Below are 24,354 nucleotides of genomic sequence, written 5' to 3'. Positions count from 1 at the left end.
GACCATAGCCGCCCAAGTATCATTGATGTACATTAGCAGAATGCCTCCGACAATGACTACGAAGCTTATGCAATAGCCCAGCACCTACCCAATGGCATTTGCTGCGGGAGGCGTTAGTGTCTTGGTGAGACGTCGGCAGAGGGCGTGTAGTATGCAACGGCGAAGGAATTTCTGTATCCAATCGTCAATGTGAGTCAATGTCGGCTGCTGCTGGCCACTTCGGTCGGCCACTGACATTTAACTTTTTAGGTATCATGATTAGAGGGAAACTGCCGGCACGTGTGCTGTGTGATACTGTCCGATCGGCTGACATTCACTCGACTTCATCTACATCTATTTACTGCATGGCAAATTACACTTACGTGCCTGCCAGAAGGTTCCATCGATCCACCTTTCTAATTAGCTATCATTCCAATCTCGATCACCGCGCGGGAATTAAAACCTATATCTTTACGTGCGAGCTGTGATTTCCCTTGTTTTATTACTTCCTCTGTTTTATTATAATGGTAGTTTCTACCCATGTAGGTAGGCGCCAGCTAAAAGTTTCGCTTTCCTAGGAGAAATATGGTGATTGTAATTTCGTGAGAAGATCCCTCCGCAAAGAAAAACATCCTTGTTTTAGTTATTTTAACCCAAAATCCTGTATTATGTCCATGGCACCTTCACCACGGTTTCTCGATGATACAAAGCGTGCTGCTTTCTTATGATCTTTCTTGATGTTATCCGTTAATGCCATCTGGTAAGGACCTAACGCCGTCCAGCAGTACTCCAAAAGAAGACTGACGAGCGTAGTGTAGGCAGTCCCTTTATTAGACGTGCTGCATCTTCTATGTGTTCTGCCAATAAAACGCAGTCTTTGTTTCGCCTTCCCACAACATTTTGTAAGTGTTCTTTCCAATTTAAGTTTTTCGTAATTGTAATCCCTAGGTATTTTGTCGCCATGCAGATTTTACCTAAATCGTTTTGCAATTGGCTTTGATCTTCTGATCATTTTACTAGACGATAAACGACAGCATCATATGTAAACAACCTAAGATGGCTGCTCAGATTGTCTCCTAAATCGTTTATTAACATAAGGAACCGGAGAGGGCTATGATACTACCTTGAGGATCGCCAAACATCACTTCTCTTTTACTCCATGACTTCCCGTCAATTACTATCTACTGTGACCTCTCTGACACAAAATCATGAATCCAGTAGCATAACTGATACGATATTCCACAAGCGCCGGCCGAAGTGACCGTGCGGTTAAAGGCGCTGCAGTCTGGAACCGCAAGATCGCTACGGTCGCGGGTTCGAATCCTGCCTCGGGCGCCGCGGTGGTCTAGCGGTTCTAGGCGCGCAGTCCGGAACCGCGCGACTGCTACGGTCGCAGGTTCGAATCCTGCCTCGGGCATGGATGTGTGTGATGTCCTTAGGTTAGTTAGGTTTAAGTAGTTCTAAGTTCTAGGGGACTGATGACCACAGTAGTTAAGTCCCATAGTGCTCAGAGCCATTTGAACCTGCCTCGGGCATGGATGTTTGTGATGTCCTTAGGTTAGTTAAGTTTAACTAGTTCTAAGTTCTAGGGGACTAATGACCTCGGCAGTTGAGTCCCATAGTGCTCAGAGCCATTTGAACAATTTTATTCCACAAGCACGCAGTTTGATTTCAAACCGCTTGTGAGGTACGGTGTCAAAAGACTTCTGGAAACCTAGAAATACGGAATCAGTTTGAAATCCTTTGTCGATAGCACTCAACACTTTGTGTGAGTAAAGAGCTAGTTGTGTTTCACAAGAACGATGTTTTCTAAATCTGTATTGACTATGTGTCAATAGAACGTCCTCTTCGAGGTAATTCATAACGTTCGAATACAATATATGTTACAAAATTGTTAAGGCTTTCGTGGCCACTTGTTGACAAACTGCCTGTTGGCTTCTGTCTCGGGTTCTTCGGCCGACGTTCGTCTGATGATTTTTCTGACGTTGCGCCAGGACGAGTGGCTGGCATTGTCAAAGTTACACCCTCCACTGCTGGTGGTGGACTGCGCCGAGCTCGCGGCCGCAGACTGTACGTACCTGTCGCACCAACGTCCAAGGGCTTCGCGATTCTTTCCGGTGCGGTTCTATTGCTACCTGCGACGGTCGTTCGCTGCAGCACGGGAAACCAGCATCTGTTTACCTTCAGGATTCTTCTTCAATAAAATTCTTCAGGGTATCAGACCGCATCGTCATAATTTTAAATTGCGCCAACGTTTCGGCCAGCGTTGCAGCTAGCCTTCATCAGGGCCTTACGTTAAAATTATGACGATGCGGTCTGATACCCTGAAGAATTTTATTGAAGAAGACAACGGCCGCGGAAGCCTACGCTTACATTCAGGATTCTTCTTTCTTGTTGAAGCTGTTCTCGTGGTTATGTATTTCTACAGCTTCTCTGAACAAGCGAGTATGATAGTTCCTCTCCGTAACCAGAACTTCCGTGTCGGAAGTCGGCACTAAATTTCGAGCTTCTGTAGAAGATGGGCGATCTTGGTGATTCTGTGTTCGTTTGTCATGCTTTCTTAGTTGTTCCGTTAACAGTGATCTGTCTTGTTTTGTATACCATCGTGGATCAACTTCGTCATTCGTTAATATATGTCCTATAAATCTCTAAATTGTTGTCGATAATATTTGTTTGAATTCAAACCACATCTGGTCTAGATATATACTGTTATTTTGGAAGGAGTGGAGATTATCTCTCAGGAAGGAGTCAACCGAATTTTTATCCGTTATTTTGAGTAGACATATTTTTCGTTTATTTTTGGTTGATTTTGGAATTACGGTATTCAGTCTCGCTACGACAATCCTGCGTTCACTAATCGCTTTACCCGTTTTGATGCTCATTATTAGCTTAGAATTATTTATTGCAAAGAGGTAAAATGCGTTTCCACAAACGTTTACTATTAGAGCGGGCTCATGATCAAACTGCTCGAAATAATTTTCAGAGAATGCGTTTAGCAAAATTTCGGATGATATTTTATGCATTCCTCCGGACTGAAACATGTATTTTCGCCAAAATATCGAGGGTAAATTGAAGGTACCACTGTATGTGTGTATTTGAATTTACTCAAGTTTTTTTTTAACCTTTCAGCAATTGTTTCATCTGAGTAGGGAGGTCGGTAGAGGGATGAAATTATTATTCAAGAATCATCTCTACCCATACCAAAGCACAGGAAGTATCTACTTTACTCTCGCTACGTGACAAACTACTTCTGACAGCAACAAACACGCCGCCGCCAACTGTATTTAGCCTATCCTTTTTGAACACCGTTAGGTCCTTGGCAAAAATTCCGACTGAACTGATCTCCGGCTTTAGCCAGCTTACAGGCCTATAGTGATTTGAGTACCAGCGTTTTCTACACTACTGGCCTTAAAATTGCTACACCAAGAAGAAATGCATATGATATTCATTGGACAAATATACTATACTAGAACTGAGATGTGATTACATTTTCACGCAATTTGGGTGCATAGATCCTGAGAAATCAGTACCCAGAACAACCACCTCTGGCCGTAATAACGGCCTTAATACGCCTGGGCATTCAGTCAAACAGAGCTCGGGTGGCGTGTACAGGTACAGCTGCCCATGCAGCTTCAACACGATATCACAGTTCATCAAGAGTAGTGACTGGCGTATTGTGACGAGCCAGTTGCTCGACCGCTATTGACCAGACGTTTTCAATTGGTGAGAGATCTGGAGAATGTACTGGCCAGGGCAGCAGTCGAACATTTTATGTATCCAGAAAGGCCCGTACAGGATCTGCAACATGCGGTTGTGCATTATCCTGCTGAAATGTAGGGTTTCGCAGGGATCGAATGAAGGGTAGAGCCACGGGTCGTAACACATCTGAAATGTAACGTCCACTGTTCAAAGTGCCGTCAATGCGAACAAGAGGTGACCGAGAGGTGTAACCAATGGCAACCCATACCATCATGCAGGGTGATACGCCAGTATTGCGATGACGAATACACTCTTCCAATGTGCGTTCACCGCGATGTCGCGAAACACGGATGCGACCATCATGATTCTGTAAACAGAACCTGGATTCATCAGAAAAAATGACGTTTTGTCATTCGTGCACCCAGGTTCATACTTGAGTACACCATAGCAGGCGCTCCTGTCTGTGATACACCGTCCAGGGTAATCGCAGCCATGGTCTCCGAGCTGATAGTCCATGCTGCTGCAAACGTAGTCGAACTGTTCGTGCAGATGGTTGTCGTCTTGCAAACGTCCCCATCTGTTAACTCAGGGAACGAGACGTGGCTGCACGATCCGTTACATCCATGCGGATAAGATGCCTGACATCTCGACTGCTAGTGATGCGAGGCCGTTGGGATCCAGCACGGCGTTCCGTATTACCCTCGTGAACCCACCGATTCCATACTCTGCTCACTGCCATTGGATCTCGACCAACGCGAGCAGCAATGTCACGATACGATAAACCGCAATCGCGATAGGCTACAGTCTGACCTTTAGCAAAGTCGGAAACGTAATAGTACGCATTCCTCCTCCTTACACGAGGCATCACAACAATGTGTCACCAGGCAACGCCGGTCAACTGCTGTTTGTGTATGAGAAATCTGTTGGAAACTTTCCTCATGTCGGCACGTTGTAGGTGTCGCCACCGGCGCCAACCTTGTGTGAATGCTCTGAAAAGCTAATCATTTGCATATCACGGTATCTTCTTCCTGTCGGTTAAATTTCGCGTCTGTAGCATGTCATCTTCGTGGTGTAGCAGTAGTGTATTAGCCCTTGGAGCTCTGGCACTTTTCCAACACAGCTACGACAATTTACAACAGTTATACCGGTGGTCCCTAGATCTACATTTTTTCTGTATTCGGCCTGCACACTTTGAGACTGAAGCCTTTTTTGTGTTGCCCTCTGAGAGCCTCTATCGTACAAAACCGCCCAGTCAACACCACATAGCCTCCACTACCAGTTAGCGTCTCCTGCGCGTAATGGACTCCTGACCTACATAGCGGAACCCGAAACCCTAACACCCTACAGCGCAATTCGAGGAATCAGCTGTCGCAGAACAGTCTGAGCCTCTGATTCAGACCCTCCACTGGCTCTGTACCAGAGATTCGCAATCTGTCCTGTCGACTATGTTGCAAATGGTGAGCTCTGATTTCATTTCGCAAGCAAGTCTGGCAGCCTTTACCATTTCAGATAGCTTCTCGCAACCAGAGAGAATCTTTTCAATCCGAAGCGAAACACATTATTAGTACTGACGTGAGCCACCACTTGCAGTTGTCTGCACCCTGTGCTCATCATGGCAGTCCACGTCTGGAGTGACTCCATCTGGTACAGACACTGGCTTTCTTCTCCTTCTTGGCAGCCATTTTGCTCGGGGGCTCCATAACGTGCCTAATTTTGGAGCTCCCAACTAACAATAACCTCATTCTCTGTGACTGCCCAGGTCTAGTAGTCTGAGAGGTCTCCTCTGAAACAGAACCAGCGACTCCATCTGGCGGCCATCCGCAGATCGAAAGTAAGGAGAGGGGCTGGTGTAATTAGCTAATAGAAACCATTAATAAATGCACGGAAGTATGATTTTCAACACAGATATCCGTTTTTTTTAAATGGAAACCTGATATTATCTTTAGCACAACTGAAAACAGAAAAAAATATGTAATCAATGCCGTTTCTTACATTGTAGAATGTTAATTACATCCAGAGTAAATTGTAACGTAAAGTTGACGCTTGAGTAACTCTTCAGTGGTTGAGTCACGTGTATCGGAGGGAAGCGAATTAATTAGGGATACAACAAGAAAAGTGATGTCACGTAGTACAGAAGAGACATGTACAGCACGTTACGTCCACATGCTAACATTTTTATTATTATTCTTCTCTAAAGAATATTGTACTGCACTGATTTGTTAGAAAAATATGTACATTAGCATGAGAGTGTAGTTAAACTTACAAATTTGTTTTTGTTTTCAATTAAAGAATGTAAAAGATTGAGCCGTGACATTTCAGGCCAATAAATGTTCAAAGTGGTGCCTATCATTTGCTGCATACATTTGCAATGTACCGCATAATGAATGTCTTACACGACGCTGTACATCTGGTGTAATGCTGCCACAGGCCTCCACAATACGATGTTTCATATTCTCTGGGGTTGTAGGCGCACCACGGTACACGTTCTCCTTTAACGTACCCCACAGAAAGAAGCCTAAAGGCCTAAGATCAGAAGAATCGACTGGCCAATATATGCGTCCGCCACGTCCTATGAAACGCCCGTCGAACATTCAGTCAAGGGTCAGCCTCATGTTCATAGCAGAATGTGCAGGAGCACCATCATGTTGATAGCACATACGTCAACGCGTTTCCAGAGGGACATTTTCTAGCATTGTTGCCACATAATTTTATAGATGTATTTTGAAGCTGCTTGGGTGCCTTAAATGAAGTGATCAATGAAGTGAGGATCAATGAGATGGTCGCAGAGACGCCCACTAAACCCGCAGGGCAAAACAGGTGATTAAGATTGTGGAAAGGGCCAAATAAAGTGTCGGTCAGGTTCACTCAAAAATGTAATTTATTGTAATTTAATAACACCTTTGAACCAAGACGGCACATAGCCGAACCTTTAGAACTACGAGTTTCAAAAAGGCAATTATTTCACGGCTGAGTGCCTCCAAGCAAGAAATCTTAGTCAACAAACTAAAGATGCAGTTAAAATAGCAAATAAAATAATTAAAATATATATGGTATCACAGCTAGGCTGGAAAGCCTCAAGGCAAAAATAGATAGAACAAACATATGCAAGGTGCAATACAAGCGGCTGAGGGCTACAATTAAATCTGAAAATTTTGAAATATATTACCATAATTTTTAAGGCAGATGGCCGCAATGTTTTTGCTTAAAGGGTAATTTCAAGAATAAGGTTTTAAGTAGCTTAAGGTCCACAATTGATTTTTCAAAATTCAAAATACATTAAGTCCAGTAAAAACAAGAATTTTTAAATCATTGGCTGTGATATATTATTAACAGACAATTAAACACTGGTGAGAGGGACAATAACGAACACGGCACTCAGAAGCCTCCAGGGTTGTCGGTCTGCCTTCGTTCACTTAGGTGAGACAGGTGGTGAGCCCAGCTACACTTGATCCGTCGGAACCCAACCAGGGGACAGCTACGGACCGAACGACAAAACGACTTGCTTGCGACCAATCGGTGCATGAGAACTCAAACACAAAAAGTTACGAACGTGATTTTCCACAATGAAATATGTATCAAGCTGTTAAAACTACACACCATGTCGGACAGCAACAACAGGTGAAACAGCCACAAGGCAGAAAATTCTGCTAGTACACTTGAATTGTAATCAACCAATACAGTTAATTCCACGGCATGGCAGCTGAATTTCAGCAATACAAACACTCGGTGTTGCTGACAGGAAAACCTGCCCAACAGCGAACCACCGAAACGTACCACACAACATGAATGGACGTGCCGTGGGTACTTGAAACCACTACTCAACTTTGACGTCCTGGGTCGGTGAACCACGAAGCTCGTAGCAATTGGATAGCTCAACACACACGCTCCCACACTGCTCAGGGACCCCCAGCGGACCCAGCCGACTGCACCGCGTGGAGATATCTTCCCTGATCCGCAACAACCAACCGACTGGCTGCTGGTCCGTCCGCTACTGCTGCTCCGTCGCGACTGGACTGCTGGTGTGTCTCCCACTGACTTCCAGACATACGACAGACGAAACACTGGCTCGGACCCAACCACGCAGAGGAAACACGCCCACTGGCAAAACGACATCCCTGCACCAGGAAAGGACAGACCCCAGTCCCACAAGATGGTAACTGAAGAGGCCCAGAAGCGCTCAGAGAACCAGTTACACGTTGCCCGATGAGACGACCGACCTCTTAGAGCCAATACGCCAACAACGTTTAAAATAACTTGTCAATAAAAATCACACAAACTACACAGACACAATCTGACAAACACTTGCACGAAGACCTGAACGATACGTAACAGTAACTAAGCACGCACGAAGACAATCGGGAGTCGATACACACACACAGCCAACTCGTGAACGATCGGCGAGCCAAAACACGTCGTCCGGTTGGACGACCGACCGACGAACCACCACGACCGTGACATGGCTCAAGTGATGCTTGGCGGCGATGGTCCGGCGAGCCATGTCGACGCAGACCTCACTGCTGCTCCACCCGACTGCACTAGTGCCGCATTACAACTCCCCGACTGGCAGGTCCGGACTGCACTACAGACGCGTTCCAACTGACTGGCAGCCCGAACTCGCGACCTGAACTGGCTTACGACAGACAACGAGTCATAGCAGTCGATCAAAGATACTACGAGAGGGGATATATCGATACGCACTGCTAACGCCGCTCACGGCCAGGCAAAGCAGCAACTCAGTGACAGTAGTAATTTAAATTAACGTAGTGAGGTGGAAGTACGTTAAAAACAGGGTGTAAAACACATGATGGAGGGGAACACGAGCCACGCACTGTTCAGTCGCCAATTACTCCGCACCGTGCATTTACATTCCACGGTCACTGTCGCTCTACCTGTCGAAGCCAGCGAGGATTGTTCACGAACCAGTAATGCATGTTCCATAAATTCACTGCACCGTTTTTTTGTGAAACCTGCTTCATCGGTAAACAGGTGGAACTGGTTCAAATGGCTCTGAGCACAATGGGACTCAACTTCTGAGGTCATTAGTCCCCTAGAACTTATAACTACTTAAACCTAACTAACCTCAGGACATCACACACATCCATATCCGAGGCAGGATTCGAACCTGCGACCGTAGTGATCTCGCGGTTCCAGACTGCAGCGCCTAGAACCGCACGGCCTCTTCGGCCAGCAAACAGGTAGAACTGCAACGCATTCTCTGTTAATGGCCATTGACAGAAATTCACTCGATTATTAAAGTCATCTGCACGCAACTATGACGCAGCGACATAGGAGGGGCTTATTTCAATAGTGGTACAAGTCCATTACCTTCACTTTTCTGTCTATGATGCGTCTGACATTAATGGTCCAAACAAACAGATAGGAAGGTTCATCTCTAGCGAGAATATTTTTGCTATCTCAACTGCAGGTTTTTCAGCGCTCATTTAACTTTAGGACTCTGTATCTCAGAATGAACAAAAATGGACTTGTACCACTATTGAAATAAGCCCTTCATATGATACGGGTGAAATTTGTGACGAAGTATGCGCATTACACTACTTTGACTCACTGCACTGCCTCTAGCGATGTGACGTGAACTCACGTGTGGGTTCACGGCAACGGCAGCTAACACACCAACTGTCATGGTTCAAATGGCTCTGAGCACTATGGGACTCAACATCTCTGGTCATCAGTCCCCTAGAACTTAGAACTACTTAAACCTAACTAACCTAAGGACATCACACACACCCATGCCCGAGGCAGGATTCGAACCTGCGACCGTAGCAGTCCCGCGGTTCCGGACTGCAGCGCCAGAACCGCACGGCCACCGCGGCCGGCCCAACTGTGATGGTTTTGTTACGGACCCATTTGCGTGTTACGGCCGTACCTGTTGGATACAATTGTTTGTATATGTTTTCAAGCATGCGGTGCGTTGGATGATCTCTGGTCGGGTGCCTTTCTGCATTCAACTTACAGGCTGCCACTGAATTTTGTCTACACTCGCCATAGATGAGTGTCATCTCTGCCTTTTCAGAGTTAGAATAAGCCATTTTCACAGTTCTTACGACACTGTACAGTCTGTTGTATTTGCGACCTTCTCACGTTCCTAATTGTGTGTACTTCTGTACTTACTTGTGTCCAGTACACTACCACAGACGTCCGGTAACACAGTGTACTGCAGTTATTCTGAGTACAAGGACTAATTCAGCAAGTGCTACATGCAGACACTGAGAGAGCCAAACTCGTAAGCGTCGTAGTCTTCGTAAACATACCACTACAGATCTTGTTTGTTGCTACACGCGACTGAATGTCTGCGGTTTCAAGAGTCAACTTTACGTTACAAATTACTTCGGATGTACTAAACATTTTACAATGTAACAAACGGCATTGATTAAGTATTTGTTCCTATTTTCAGTTGTACTAAAAATAATAACAGGTTTTCATTTAAAAAAAACGTAAGTATATGTTGAAAATCATACTTCCGTACATTTGTCAATGATTTGTATTAACCAATTCCACCAGCCCCACTTCTCACTTTCGGTCTTTGGAATTTGCTTATTCATTGTTTCTTGTGGTTTGGGAGTTGTTTCCAGTGGTAATGTTAGGTGACTCAACCTGTACAGTGCATCGGTGGCCAACGTAACTGCTTTACGCAGACTATCTGTAACTGTGGTTTGTTGAAATGGCTCTGAGCACTACGGGACTCAACTTCTGAGGTCATTAGTCCCCTAGAACTTAGAACTAGTTAAACCTAAGTAACCTAAGGACATCACACACATCCAGGCCCGAGGCAGGATTCGAACCTGAGACCGTAGCGGTCTCGAGGTTCCAAACTGCAGCGCCTAGAACCGCACGGCCACTTCGGCCGGCTGTAACTGTGGTGTCAGCACTCCAACCATCAACTGCCAACTGACTGCACAAACATTCAAACTACAACATGAAAGATATGTGTCAGCGAATACCAGTAATTTGTCACTACGCCAGTCATCGCGAGCCAGATTGCAACGAGAGCCGAAGGGCCAACTGTTGTTCGTTGTAGGCGGGCGGTGGCATCACGAAAGGGGGCTGGTCTCCTGACGGAGCTGTGTGTGGGCTCTTACTCGTACGTAAGACTCGGAGCCTTGGGCGTCTTGCGGTGCTGTTACCGTGCCCTGGCCTGTTTGACTTTTCTGCCTCTTAATGTCTCTATTTACTAACAGTCCCTCGTGCATCCGTGTGTGGCTCTCCCGGTATCGGCTGTTGTTTTCATTGCAATGGCCAGTTTTGATACCTTTGCTTCTTCTTTGGCTTCCCATAGGTCTACCTATTCTTCTTGTAATCTCTCCTCCTGCGTGCATTCTCAAGCACAATTCTGTGTCTTTCTGGTAAGTCCCATCCTAGCAACCCGTCAAGATACATCTATGTGTGCGCCTATAATCTGAAAATCCTTAGCAGATTCCGCACCGTTCTCAGTATATAGCTTTATTTTCACCTGTCACTGGGTTTGGTCTCTTCATTTGCTATGCATCCAATTGTTGCTGCTTTTCTCGGGTCCCCATTTTTTTCTTTTAGGGTAGCGGCTTTAATCAGACTCACACAGGCTCCACTGTCTGTTAATAAGTTTATGTCTGTTGTAGTGAAGACTTCATAACTGTACGTACTCATTCCTTCCTGTGCAGTCAGCTGTACGTACTAGCCCCGACACAGCACAATGTGACTGCCGCACTACGCTCGCAGTTCTTTCTGCGTATGTTGGGCCGGTCGGTGTGGCCGAGCGGTTCTAGGCGCTTCAGTCTGGAACTGTGTGATTGCTACGGTCGCAGGTTCGAATCCTGCCTCGAACATGGATGTGTGTGATGTCCTTAGGTTAGTTAGGTTTAAGTACTTCTAACAAGGGAACCTCCCCATCGCACCCCCCTCAGATTTATTTATAAGTTGGCACAGTAGATAGGCCTTGAAAAACTGAACACAGATCAGTCGAGAAAACAGGAAGAAGTTGTGTGGAACTATGAAAAAAATAAGCAAAATATGCAAACTGAGTAGTCCATGCGCAAGATAGGCAACGTCAAGGATAGCCTAAGCTATGGAGCGCCGTGGTCCCGTGGTTAGAGTGAGCAGCTGCGGATTGAGAGGTCCTTCGTTCAAGTCTTCTCTCGAATGAAAAGTTTAATTTTGTATTTTCAGACAGTTATTATCTGTCTGTCCGTTCGTCCGATGGGAGGTAACTGCGTCGTAGTATGGGGACGCTACACCTAAACAAACATCGAAACACACGACGTCAGTCGACTACAGCGCACGGACGAAAGTATTCCTGCTAACGAGGCTCCCTGGCTGGCAGTTCACTGTTCGCTACTTTGGACGAGAGTGCATTAAATACGTGAGACGTATTTCGTGGGCAATATGAATCCAGCAAATATAGCTCGCGACTTCAATAACAATCGCACGGTTGTGCGGTGCGGTCGCAAAACACAGACACTAAACTTATTACAGTGAACAGAGGCGTCAATGAACGAACAGACAGATCATAACTTTGCGAAAATAAATAAAGTAATCTTTTTACTAGAGGGAAGACTTGAACCAAGAACCTCTCGTTCCGCAGCTGCTCACGCTAACCACGGGACCACGGCGCTCCTTAGCTCATACTCTCCTTGATGTTGCCTATCTGGCTCATGGACTACTCAGTTTGTATATTTTGCTTATTTTTTTCATAGTTCCATACAACTTCTTCCTGTTTTCTAGACTGACCTGTGTTCAGTTTTTCAAAGCCTATCCACTGTGCTAACTGATAACTAAATCTGAGGGGGGTGCGATGCGGAGGTTCAAAAATGGTTCAAATGGCTCTGAGCACAATGGGACTTAACATCTATGGTCATCAGTCCCCTAGAACTTAGAACTACTTAAACCTAACTAACCTAAGGACATCACACAACACCCAGTCATCACGAGGCAGAGAAAATCCCTGACCCCGCCGGGAATCGAACCCGTGAACCCGGATGGGGAGGTTCCCTTGTAAGTTCTAGGGGACTGACTACTTTTTTTTTCCACCGTCCCGTAACCTAAGGACATCACACAACACCCAGTCATCACGAGGCAGAGAAAATCCCTGACCCCGCCGGGAATCGAACCCGGGAACCCGGATGGGGAGGTTCCCTTGTAAGTTCTAGGGGACTGACTACTTTTTTTTTCCACCGTCCCTTATTGCAGTCTGGCTCGTGATGCCCGGCGCAGTAACAAATTACTTGTTTTGCTAGTGTGCGTGAGGAGAGGAATAGGGTGGGGGGGGTCCTGTCAAATTGCACTGGGTACATCAACAGACTGGAAGGTGGCATTCTAACTATGTCCCATTCCCTCTATCCCTCTGAACTGTCGGACCATGGTCTAGCGATAACATTAGCTATGAATCCACTCCATTTTCAGTTTCTCAGCAACACTGTACATGTCGGCAAGGTAGCTCAGCGTGTTCGGTCAGAGGGTTAGCAGCCCACTGTAATAAAAAACTGAGTTAATCGGTCAACAACGAACCTGAACGGCTCTCTTACGACGTCCGCCCCGAGCAGATGCAACGAACAAAAGCGAACAAAATGAGATTTTTTAAAAAAAAGGGTAGCGTCTTTGATTCGTAATCAAAACGTCTTCGGTCCCGGGTTCGATCCCCGCTACTGCCTAAATTTTGATAAATAATCAGCATTGGCGACCGAGGACTACCGGCATAAGAAGTCAGCCTCATTCTGCCAACGGCCTTGTCAAAGAGGGCGGAGGAGCGAATAGGTTCAGGGCACTCTCTTGTCCTAGGGGTGGGAAATTGCCCCTAAAGGCGGAAGAATCAGCAATGATCAACGACATGAGGATGCAGAAGGCAATGGAAACCACTGTATTAAAGACACGTAACGTGTATCCACAGGATATGTGGCCTGTAATTGAAGAAGTGTCATGATGATCTCTCCATTGGCAAAAGATTCCGGAATTGTCCCCCATTCGGATCTCCGGGAGGGGACTGCCAAGGGGGAGGTTACCATGAGAAAAAGATTGAATAATCAACGAAAGGATAACGTTCTACAAGTCGGGGCGTGGAATGTCAGAAGCTTGAACGTGGTAGGGAAACTAGAAAATCTGAAAATGGAAATGCAAAGGCTCAATCTAGATATAGTAGGGGTCAGTGAAGTGAAGTGGAAGGAAGACAAGGATTTCTGGTCAGATGAGTATCGGGTAATATCAACAGCAGCAGTAAATAGTACAACAGGTGTAGGATTCGTTATGAATAGGAAGGTAAGACAGAGGGTGTGTTACTGTGAACAGTTCAGTGACCGGGTTGTTCTAATCAGAATCGACAGCAGACCAACACCGACAACGATAGTTCAGGTATACATGCCGACGTCGCAAGCTGGAGATGAACAGATAGAGTAAGTGTATGAGGATATTGAAAGGGTAATGCAGTATGTAAAGGGGGACGAAAATCTAATGGTCATGGGCGACTGGAATGCAATTGTAGGGTAAGGAGTAGAAGAAAAGGTTACAGGAGAATATGGGCTTGGGACGAGGAATGAAAGTGGAGAAGGCCAAATTGAGTTCTGTAACAAGTTTCAGCTAGTAACAGCGAATACCCTGTTCAAGAATCACAAGAGGAGGAGGTATTTGTCAGTTAGATTACATCATGGTCAGACAGAGATTCCGAAACCAGATACTGGACTGTAAGGCGTACCTAGGAGCAGATATAGACTCAGATCACAATGTAGTAGTGATGAAGAGTAGGCTGTAGTTCAAGACATTAGTCAGGAAGAATCAATACCCAAAGAAGTGGGATACGGAAGTACTAAGGAATGACGAGATACGTTTGAAGTTCTCTAACGCTATAGATACAGCTATAAGGAATAGCGCAGTAGGCAGTACAGTTGAAGAGGAATGGACATCTCTAAAAAGGCCATCACAGAAGTTGGGAAGGAAAACATAGGTACAAAGAAGGTAGCTGCTAAGAAACCACGGGTAACAGAAGAAATACTTCAGTTGATTGATGAAAGGACGAAGAACAAACATGTTCCGAGAAAATCAGGAATACAGAAATACAAGTCGCTGATGAATGAAATAAATAGGAAGTGCAGGGAAGCTAACACGAAATGACTGCAGGAAAAATGTGAAGACATCGAAAAAGATATGATTCTCGGAAGGACAGACTCAGCATACAGGAAAGTTAAAACAACCTTTCGTGATAGTAAAAGCAACGGTGTAAACATTAAGAGTGCAACGGGAATTCCACTGTTAAATGCAGAGGAGAGAGCAGATATGTGGAAAGAATACATTAAAAGCCTCTATGAGGATGAAGATTTGTCTGATGTGATAGAAGAAGAAACAGGAGTCGATTTAGAAGAGATAGGGGATCCAGTATTAGAATCGGAATTTAAAAGAGCTTTGGAGGACTTACGGTCAAATAGGGCAGAAGGGATAGATAACATTCCATCAGAATTTCTAAAATCATTGGGGGAAGTGGCAACAAAACGACTATTCACGTTGGTGTGTAGAATATATGAGTGGCGATATACCATCTGACTTTCGGAAAAGCATCATCCACACGATTCCGAAGACGGCAAGAGCTGACAAGTGCGAGAATTATCGCACAATCAGCTTAACAGCTCATGCATCGAAGCTGGTTACAAGAATAATATACAGAAGAATGGAAAAGAAAATTGAGAATGCGCTAGCTGACGATCAGTTTGGCATTAGGAAAAGTAAAGGGACGAGAGAGGCAATTCTGATGTTACGGCTAATAATGGAAGCAAGGCTAAAGAAAAATCAAGACACTTTCATAGGATATATCGACCTGGAAAAAGCGTTCGGCAATATAAAATGGTGCAGGCTGTTCGAGATTCTGAAAAAAGTAGCGGTAAGCTATAGGGAGAGACGGGTCATATACAATATGTACAACAACCAAGAGGGAATAATAAGTGTGGACGATCAAGAACGAAGTCTCGTATTAAGAAGGGTGTAAGACAAGGCTGTAGCCTTTCGCCCCGACTCTTCAATCTGTACGTCGAGGAAGCAATGATGGAAATAAAAGAAAGGTTTAGGAGTGGAATTAAAATACAAGGTGAAAGGATATCAATGATACGATTCTCTGATGACATTGCTATCCTGAGTGAAAGTGAAGAAGAATTAAATCATCTGCTGAACGGAATGAACAGTCTAATGAGTACACAGTATAGGTTGAGAGTAAATCGGAGAAATACGAAGGTAATGAGAAGTAGTAGAAATGAGAACAGCGAGAAACTTAACATCAGGATTGATGGTCACGAAGTGAATGAAGTTAAGGAATTCTGCTACCTAGGCAGTAAAATAACCAATGACGGACAGAGCAAGGAGGACGTCAAAAGCAGACTCGCTATGGCAAAAAAGGCATTTCTGGCCAAGAGAAGTCTACTAATATCAAATACAGGCCTTAATTTTAGGAAGAAATTTCTGAGGATGTACATTTGGAGTACAGCATTGTATGGTAGTGAAACATGGACTGTGGGAAAACCGGAACAGAAGAGAATCGAAGCATTTGAGATGTGGTGCTATAGACGAATGTTGAAAATTAGGTGGACTGATAAGGTAAGGAATGAGGAGGTTCTACGCAGAATCGGAGAGGAAAGGAATATGTGGTAAACACTGATAAGGAGAAGGGACAGGATGATAGGACATCTGCTAAGACATGAGGGAATGACTTCCATGGTACTAGAGGGAGCTGTAGAGGGCAAAAACTGTAGAGGAAGACAGAGATTTGAATACGTCAAGCAAATAACTGAGGACGTAGGTTGCAAGTGCTACTCTGAGATGAAGAGGTTAGCACAGGAAAGGAATTCGTGGCGGGCCGCATCAAACCAGTCAGTAGACTGACGACAAAAAAAAAATAAATAAATAAATAAAAATGGATAAGGCGGTTCGCTCTGTTCGCCTCCGTAGCGCAGTGGTATCGTTACAACCTCCGACGCAAGGGGGCCCGGGTTCGATTCCCGGCGGGGGGACTGTTTAGTGTGTCCTTCAAAATCATTTTCATCTTCATTGACACGCAAGTCGCTGAAGTGGCGTCAACTGAACAGACTTGCAATACGGCGGTCGAACCCCGAAGACGATATCCCTGCCAATAAATGCCATACGAACATTTCGTTTTTTGGCCAGCTCTGGTCGAGGGCTTGCCGCCTGTGGCTGGTTAATCAAGTGTGTCCACGTTTACACTCGCTGACCTTTGCTCGTAACATAACTACAGTATTTTCTCGCTATTTTGTGGGACTGTTTCGGAAGAGCAGCTGACCTGTACTTTTTCCGATCTGATGTGATTGCACATTATTCTGTGGATGCCAAATCAATCGCTTCTGATACGGTTATTCGTTTCCCATGTACGCGTACCACTGATTTCATTCGATCGTCGAACAATACTTGCATGAAAATTGGTCGGCCCAGTTAACCAACTAGCGCGTTACTACCGGAAACTTCGTCAATATTTGTTACTCGCTTCATTGTCTCACAACAGTAGAACTGTATGGTATCAACCAGGAAAATCATTTGGCCACACATTCAGAGTGATCTCTTACATGTCGGTTACTATGGTCAGATCTCGTGATTCGTCGTATAATGTATTGTAAAAATACGAGTACTTTAAGGGAAAAAAGAATCACAACGCCAGAAAATAATTAATGTAGAGTAGTGAAATTTTGGGAATACATTTTTCTAGTAACGTATTTAAGTGATTGATATTGCAAGATCACAGATTAATGTACGCACGAGGTAAGCTATTGCAGATGATAGCTGGTGCAACACCCAGAATGTTGAATGCAAGGATGCACACGTGCATGCAATGTGTTTTCCAGATGCCGAATGTCAATTTGTGCGATGGAGTTCGGTTCCTGCTGCACTCGGTCGGTCAATATAGGGACGCATATTGCTGGTTGTGGAAGAAGCTGGAGTTGTCATCCGATGACGTCCCATATGTGCTCGAATGGAGACAGATGTGGTGATAGAGCAGGAGAAGGCAACATCTCAACACAATGTAGGGCATGTTGGAGGTATGTCTGCGAGCAGTACCCTGTCGGAAAACACCCTGTGAAATGCTGTTCGTGAATGGCATAACAACATGTCGAATCACCAGATAGACGTACAGATGTTCAGTTAGGGTGCATGGGATAGCCACGAGAGTGTCTTGGTGTCATGCGAAACCGCACACCGGACCCATAACTCCAGGTATAGCCCCAGTGTGTCTAGCACACACTCGTTGTTTGCAGATCCTCAACTGGCCTCTTTCTCACTAACAGTCGGCCAGCACTGTCACCAAGGCTGAACCAGCTTCCATCAGAAAACACAACAGCCCCATCGCTGCCATCCAATGAGCTTTCGCTCGACGTCACTGAAGTCGCAAAAGGTGGTGATTTGGGGTCAGTGGAGTGCACGCTATCGAGGATCGGAGGTGACCTTGAAGTAACCCATCTATAACAGTTCTGTGAGTGACTGTGGTGCCAACGGATGCTAAAACTGCTGCTTGAGACGCAGTATGATGAGCCAAAGCCGTACGCCGAACACGGTAGTCTCCCCTCTCGATAGTGGCGTGGTTGTCCAGAGTGACTGGGTACAAGCTATAAGTGGTGCAAAGTATGAAACCAGGTGAGAATAATTGAGGAAGTAGGGCAGAACTTCTAAACCTTTTTATTGTTAAAAGACATGGAAGAAACCTCTGGTACTATAGTTCAATCTAACTTCCCATCCGTAGTCCATCTGTTGCTCAGAATCTATCTCCATAGCGACGGCGTGTGCCAAGCCTAGTAAAATATCCTGTCCGAGGTCTGGTGATACGAGACACTGATACGGTTGTTCCTGCTTTGGTATTCTGATATACTCCTATTTACATGGCACATATGCTCGCTGTCACACAGCAGCTTCCAGAATACTCTGTGATGCTCTAGTCGTAACCGGTCACGTACACAGTATCCTCTCATAACCATATTAGGCCTGTATTTCATAACTCATAGATCACCTTGAACGTAATATGACGTGTCGATGGTTGAGATGGCCAACAAGGATAGTCAAACATCTACAAAAAGATTACGCATTAATCAGATTATTACAATATGTACACATAATAATTGAGATATAGCCTACATAACTTTCATATCCTGTAGGTCTTTCAGTTACGCTGGCTAATATAGTTAGACTAACGTTCTTGCCAGAAACAAATAGTCTTGAGTGCTGATAAAGTCAGATAAGTCACTGAGAGTTAGTGATGCTTACTATCGCCATGCTAGGTCTGTCTATTTTCCTGAATCCTTCCTTACTGAAATAGAGATGAGCCCAAAGATTCTCTGAGTCTGGGACGAAGCTCTGAGGGCGGTTGCTTGAAAAAAACTCGCCGGCCAACCAGAATCGCAGGCAGTTAGTTCATGTGAATCCAGCGTCCTCGGCGGCCACGGCTCCCCCCCCCCCCCCCCCCCCCCCGCCCTTCTGAAACAGCGAGCCACGGAAGAGCGGGTCGCTGGCGGCGCGTGGTCGGAAGATTCACAAGTGCCGCCTCCTTGGCTAGTGACCGTGGGCGGTGCGCGTGGCGCGGGTGCGGCCACCGAAGGCGCTTCCGATACCGCATAATCATATAATGATATTATATATGACTGTTGATTATTGAAGGTAGGGTCCATACGCACAATAACAATATCAAAAAACTGCATACACTATTGAAACATGCATATCTTTTAGGTATCAAAACCATCTACATTAAATGTGGTTAATGGATAATTATCAGCCGTTAGCAATATAATGTTTTGTACGTTCCTGTCGAAACGTCGAGCTGGAGCAGGACATGTTTTCAAACTCGTTAATCAGTTATATCAAAAATTGCAATTTTATTTATAATTTTCATCACTATACAAGGCAGGAAAGCAGTCGTTGATGAAATAACTGAAATTGTTACTGTTATCCTTCTTCATCGTCCCTGAAAGTCTGTAACGTCATCACGGAATCACCCTGCATATACACGGATATACACCGATGGGCCAAGACATTATGAACACTGCCCACCACGAAGTTGGATGTCGCATGGTGACGACAGTAAGAAAAGTACGTAAGCGGAACATCATAGTGATGGTATGGGCTGCAAACGGAGAAATCCATTGAGAAAAGGGATTGTGACTAAAGATAGATTATTATTCTGCAGATCCTGTGAACGAGTATCTCGAAAGCGGCGAAACTGGTGGAGTGTTTACGTGCTACTGTCGTGAGGATCTACGGAAAGAGGTAGAAGGACAGTGGGAGCCAAATGGATGGACGTCTAAGACTCTTCACAGAGCATGGGGTCCAGAGGGTTTACTGCTCAGTAAAGTAGGACAGATGGTGACCTGTGGCATCTCTGCCGAGAAGAGCACAGTGCTGGTGCACGTAGAAGTGTGTTGGAGCACACCGTTTATCGTACAATGTTAAACAAGCAGATCCGCAGCAGATCGCCTCTAAGTGTTCACATTTTGACGCAATGACATCGTCAGTGACGAGTGTATTGGACATGGGACTATCGGGACTCGACCGTCGATCAATAGAAACATGTCGGCTCTTCGAGTGAATGACGTTTTCGCTACAATAGGTCGATGGTCGTCTCCACAAACGCCATCGTCGAGGTGAACAGCGGCTCGAAACATGCAGCGCGCCACGGACGCAGGCTAGTGGGAGCAGTATCATGCTGTGGGAGATGTTTTTTCTTGCCCTTGCGTGCGACCTGTAGTAGTAATCGTGACGGACTGATGGCTCCGAACTATCTGCATCCTTTCATGCTTGATGTCTTCCCTGACGGCGATGTAATCAAAAAACAAAATGGCTCTGAGCACTATGGGACTTAACTTCCAAGGTCATCAGTCCCCTAGAACTTAGAACTACTTACACCTAACTAACCTAAGGACATCACACACATCCATGCCCGAGGCAGAATTCGAACCTGCGACCGTAGCGGTCACGCGGTTCCAGACTGAAGCGCCTAGAACCGCTCGGTCACTCCGGCCGGCGCGATGTAGTCGTTCAGCAGTATAAATGTCCGTATCTCGGAGCCAGAACCATGGTACAGTGACTTTAGGAGCATTGTAGACTCCACGTTGATGTATCGGCGACCAAATTCGCTTCATGTAAACCCCATGGAACCCATCTGGGTCGCTAACGGGCTCCATGGCCGTAAACACAAATCAGGGGCCCGTTATTTACACAAATGTGTGTAGACTTGTAATGCCATATACCTTCAAAAACCTAGAAACAAACTGTACGATTTCTGATTCGCAGAATCAGTGATATATTTCGTTCCAAAGACGGACAAAAAAGCTATTAAGCAGGTGGTCATAATGGTTTGGCTCATCAGAGCACAGGTTCGGTTCCTTTAACTCCGACGCTCTGTAACGACGTTGGGTGACGTTTCCAGACACTGGTTCCTATCCTCAATTTGCTTCTCAAAAAACCCTCTACATCCCCTCGAAATTTCTGGGTGCATTTTTGAAATACCGTGAATTTATTCAAGAAACAGCATTGTGTAAAACAGGGATATGTCATTATTGCCGACTGTCTATGAGCTTATACATTCGTTTATAAATACTCACTAACAGCAGCACAGATGAAACTTTCTGTCAGATTAAAACTGTGTGCCGGACCGAGGCTCGAACTCGGGACCTTTGCCGTTCGCGGGCAAGAGTCTACCAACCGAGCTACCTAAGCACGACTGACGCCCCGTCCCCACAGCTTTACTTCTGTCAGTGGGGACGGGGCGTGAGTCGTGCTTGGTTAGCTCGGTTGGTAGAGCACTTGCCCGCGAAAGGCAAAGGTCCCGAGTTCGAGTCTCGGTACAGCACACAGTTTTAATCTGCCAGGAAGTTTCATATCGGCGCACACTCCGCTGCAGAGTGAAAATCTCATTCTGGAAGCAGCACAGATGTTCATGTTAGGTATCCTAATTGTAATTTGCAGTACCCAGGATAGTCGAATGAAGCAAAATGTCCTTACTCTGCTCTCATGATGCCACGAGTCTGCCCCTGTTGGCTAACTCCCGAATAAGACTGATTTTCTCTGTCTACAGGCCATTATCAGATGCACAGGGAACAAAGTTATTCATTAGATTGTAGATCTGAAGTGTCCACCAGTTAATTAAATATAATTAAAAAGCCTTGTTGATAGAATGAAATTTTGACTCTACAGCGGAGTGTACGCTGATATGAAACTTCCTGGAGAGCTTCTGTGAAGTTTGGAAGCTAGGAGACGAGGTACTGGCCGAATTAACGTTGTGAGGACGGGGCATGAGTCGTGCTTGGGTAGCTCAGTTGGTAGAGCACTTGCCCGCAAAAGTCAAAGGTCCCGAGTTCGAGTCTCGGTACAGCACACAGTTTTAATCTGCCGGGAAGTTTCATATCAGTGCACACTCCCCTGCAGAGTGAAAATCTCATTCTGGAAACATCCCCCAGGCTGTGGCTAAGCCATGTCTCCACAATATCCTTTCTTCCAGGAGTGCTAGTTCTGCAAGGTTCACAGGAGAGCTTCTGTAAAGTTTGGAAGATAGGAGACGAGGTACTGGCAGAAGTACAGCTGTGAGAACGGGGCGTGAGACGTGCTTGGGTGGCTCAGTCGGTAGGGCACTTGCCCGCGAAAGACAAAGGTCCCGAGTTCGAGTCTGGCTCCGGCACACAGTTTTAATCTGCCAGGAAGTTTCAGCCTTGTTGATGTGCACGTTTTCGACGTTAGGTACTCCCCTCCCCCCCCCCCCCCCCTTTCCTTGGTACACAGACGAGGCTGAGTGGAGCGCTTGTGTGTGCCGCAGTCCCGCCCATGATCTGGGTGCCGAACCAGCTGGTGGGCGCGCCGGCGGGCACCAACGTGACGCTGGACTGCCACACGGAGGCGCACCCGCGCGCCATCACCTACTGGCTGCGCGCCGGCGCCATGGTGCTGCCCGCCGCCGGCAAGCTGCGCCTCGAGGCCGCCGAGAACTCGTACCGCGGCCACATGCGCCTCACGGTCGCCCAGCTGGCTGCGCCGCACGACTTCGGCAACTACCGCTGCATCGCCAAGAACTCGCTCGGCGAGACGGAGGGCTCCATCCGCCTCTACGGTCAGTACCCCAGCACTAGAGTCCTGCATGACCGAGCAAGCGAGCACAAAATACGAGATCGGGCGAGCACACCCTAACTGGATAGGCTGCCCGCACTAGTCCTAGTGACCGAGCACAGATGGCGTGACCGAATACGCAGCATGTAACTTCTAACACATTACACGTGTCATTATCCGTGTGAGACTGCAGCCAGTACGGGCTTCTCATTTGTGGTGTGTCTCTCTCTCTCTCTCTGTAATCATGCGCGAGGAAGCCAGTGCAGTAAGCGCAAGATTGAAACCAATGTTTACTCACTGAAGAAACTGCAAGGTCTAAAAAGCCAACTATGGAGCACATTTTTGTTGGTTGTAGGCGAAAACTGTGCGGGAACCATTCATTTAAAGAAACACAGTTGCAAGAAACCTCACAAAGATAGTACTCCTTCAGGGACACAGGCAGTAATAAAAAATAGTATTACAGCAAAGTGTGTTGCTATGTCTGCTAAAGATATGAGACCTTTTAATGCTGTTTCCGGTGAAGGTTTCAGAGAACTAGGCCAAGTATTAATACATCTAGGTGCGCATTATGGAGAAGTTAACGTGGCAGATGTCATGTCAGATCCCTCTGCCGGCCGGAGTGGCCGAGCTGTCCTAGGCGCTACAGTCTGGAACCATACGACCGCTACGGTCGCAGGTACTTCGAATCCTGCCTCGAGCATGGATGTGTTTGATGTCCTTAGGTTAGTTAGGTTTAACTAGTTGTAAGTTCTAGGGGACTGATGACCTCAGAAGTTAAGTCCCATAGTGCTCACAGCCATTTGAACCATTTTGAACCACATACCTCTACTACAAGCAGACATGTCTAAGAACAAGCCGATGCAATACTAAACCACATAATGCCTTCTGTTATTGCTGAAGTTATTAATAAAATATGTGCTGTGAAAGTTGATATATGGACTGGTTCGCATAATGAGGTGCACTATTTGACGCTTACAACACATTACATTAACACAGATTCGTCTCTTGTGAACAATGTTTTATTTACCACAAAATTCCCGGGCGTTAAGAAGACGGGAGTAAATATTATGAAAGAAATTGACGAGAAGATGGCTGATTGGAACATATCGCCGGACATGTTGCACAGTTTTGTTTTTGTCTCCGATCAGGGTGCCAATGTAATAAAGGCTATGGAAAATCGCGAAAGGATTCCTTGTGCTGCTCACTGTATAAACACAGCACTTAGCCGTAGTTTCGTTGAAGATAACTTCTTGCTAAATGATTTAGCATGCTCCGAGCATCGCATCAACAATAAATACTGCATTATAAGGTACATTAAGAAAAGTAGCCTCTGCTCGTCTTTGAAATCATCGCTGAAACTAGAGATCTGCACATGCTGGAACAGCTTGTACACTATGCTGCAATCCTTACACACTATTATCACAGATCCTTCAAGTACTGTATCATCACCACCCAGAAGGAGAAATCGTTTCAAGGAATGGAGGAACAACAGATCATCCGCAACAGATGAAGTAGATTTCTACATTTTAATGCACCCCGGAGATGATGATGACACCTTAAAGTGGTGGAGCAGACATGAAACAGATCTGCCAGGCCTGGCTGCAGTTGCAAGACGTGTTTCATGTA

General features: G+C 45.8%; 1 protein-coding gene across 1 annotated transcript in view; it reads left to right on the top strand.

The window, feature by feature from the left end:
• Window positions 1–24,354, top strand: part of LOC126413256 (lachesin-like) — a 325,953-nt gene that overhangs the window by 148,245 nt on the left and 153,354 nt on the right. Inside the window, exon 5 of the mRNA XM_050083157.1 lies at window positions 22,442–22,732. Within this exon, the coding sequence (XP_049939114.1) occupies window positions 22,442–22,732 (291 nt within the window). The remainder of the gene's footprint in view (window positions 1–22,441; window positions 22,733–24,354) is intronic.

This window comes from Schistocerca serialis, chromosome 7, assembly GCF_023864345.2.
Source record: "Schistocerca serialis cubense isolate TAMUIC-IGC-003099 chromosome 7, iqSchSeri2.2, whole genome shotgun sequence".
Lineage (NCBI taxonomy): Eukaryota > Metazoa > Arthropoda > Insecta > Orthoptera > Acrididae > Schistocerca > Schistocerca serialis.
Note: the sequence above shows the minus strand (reverse complement) of the source record. Positions and strands in the feature narration are given on the sequence as shown.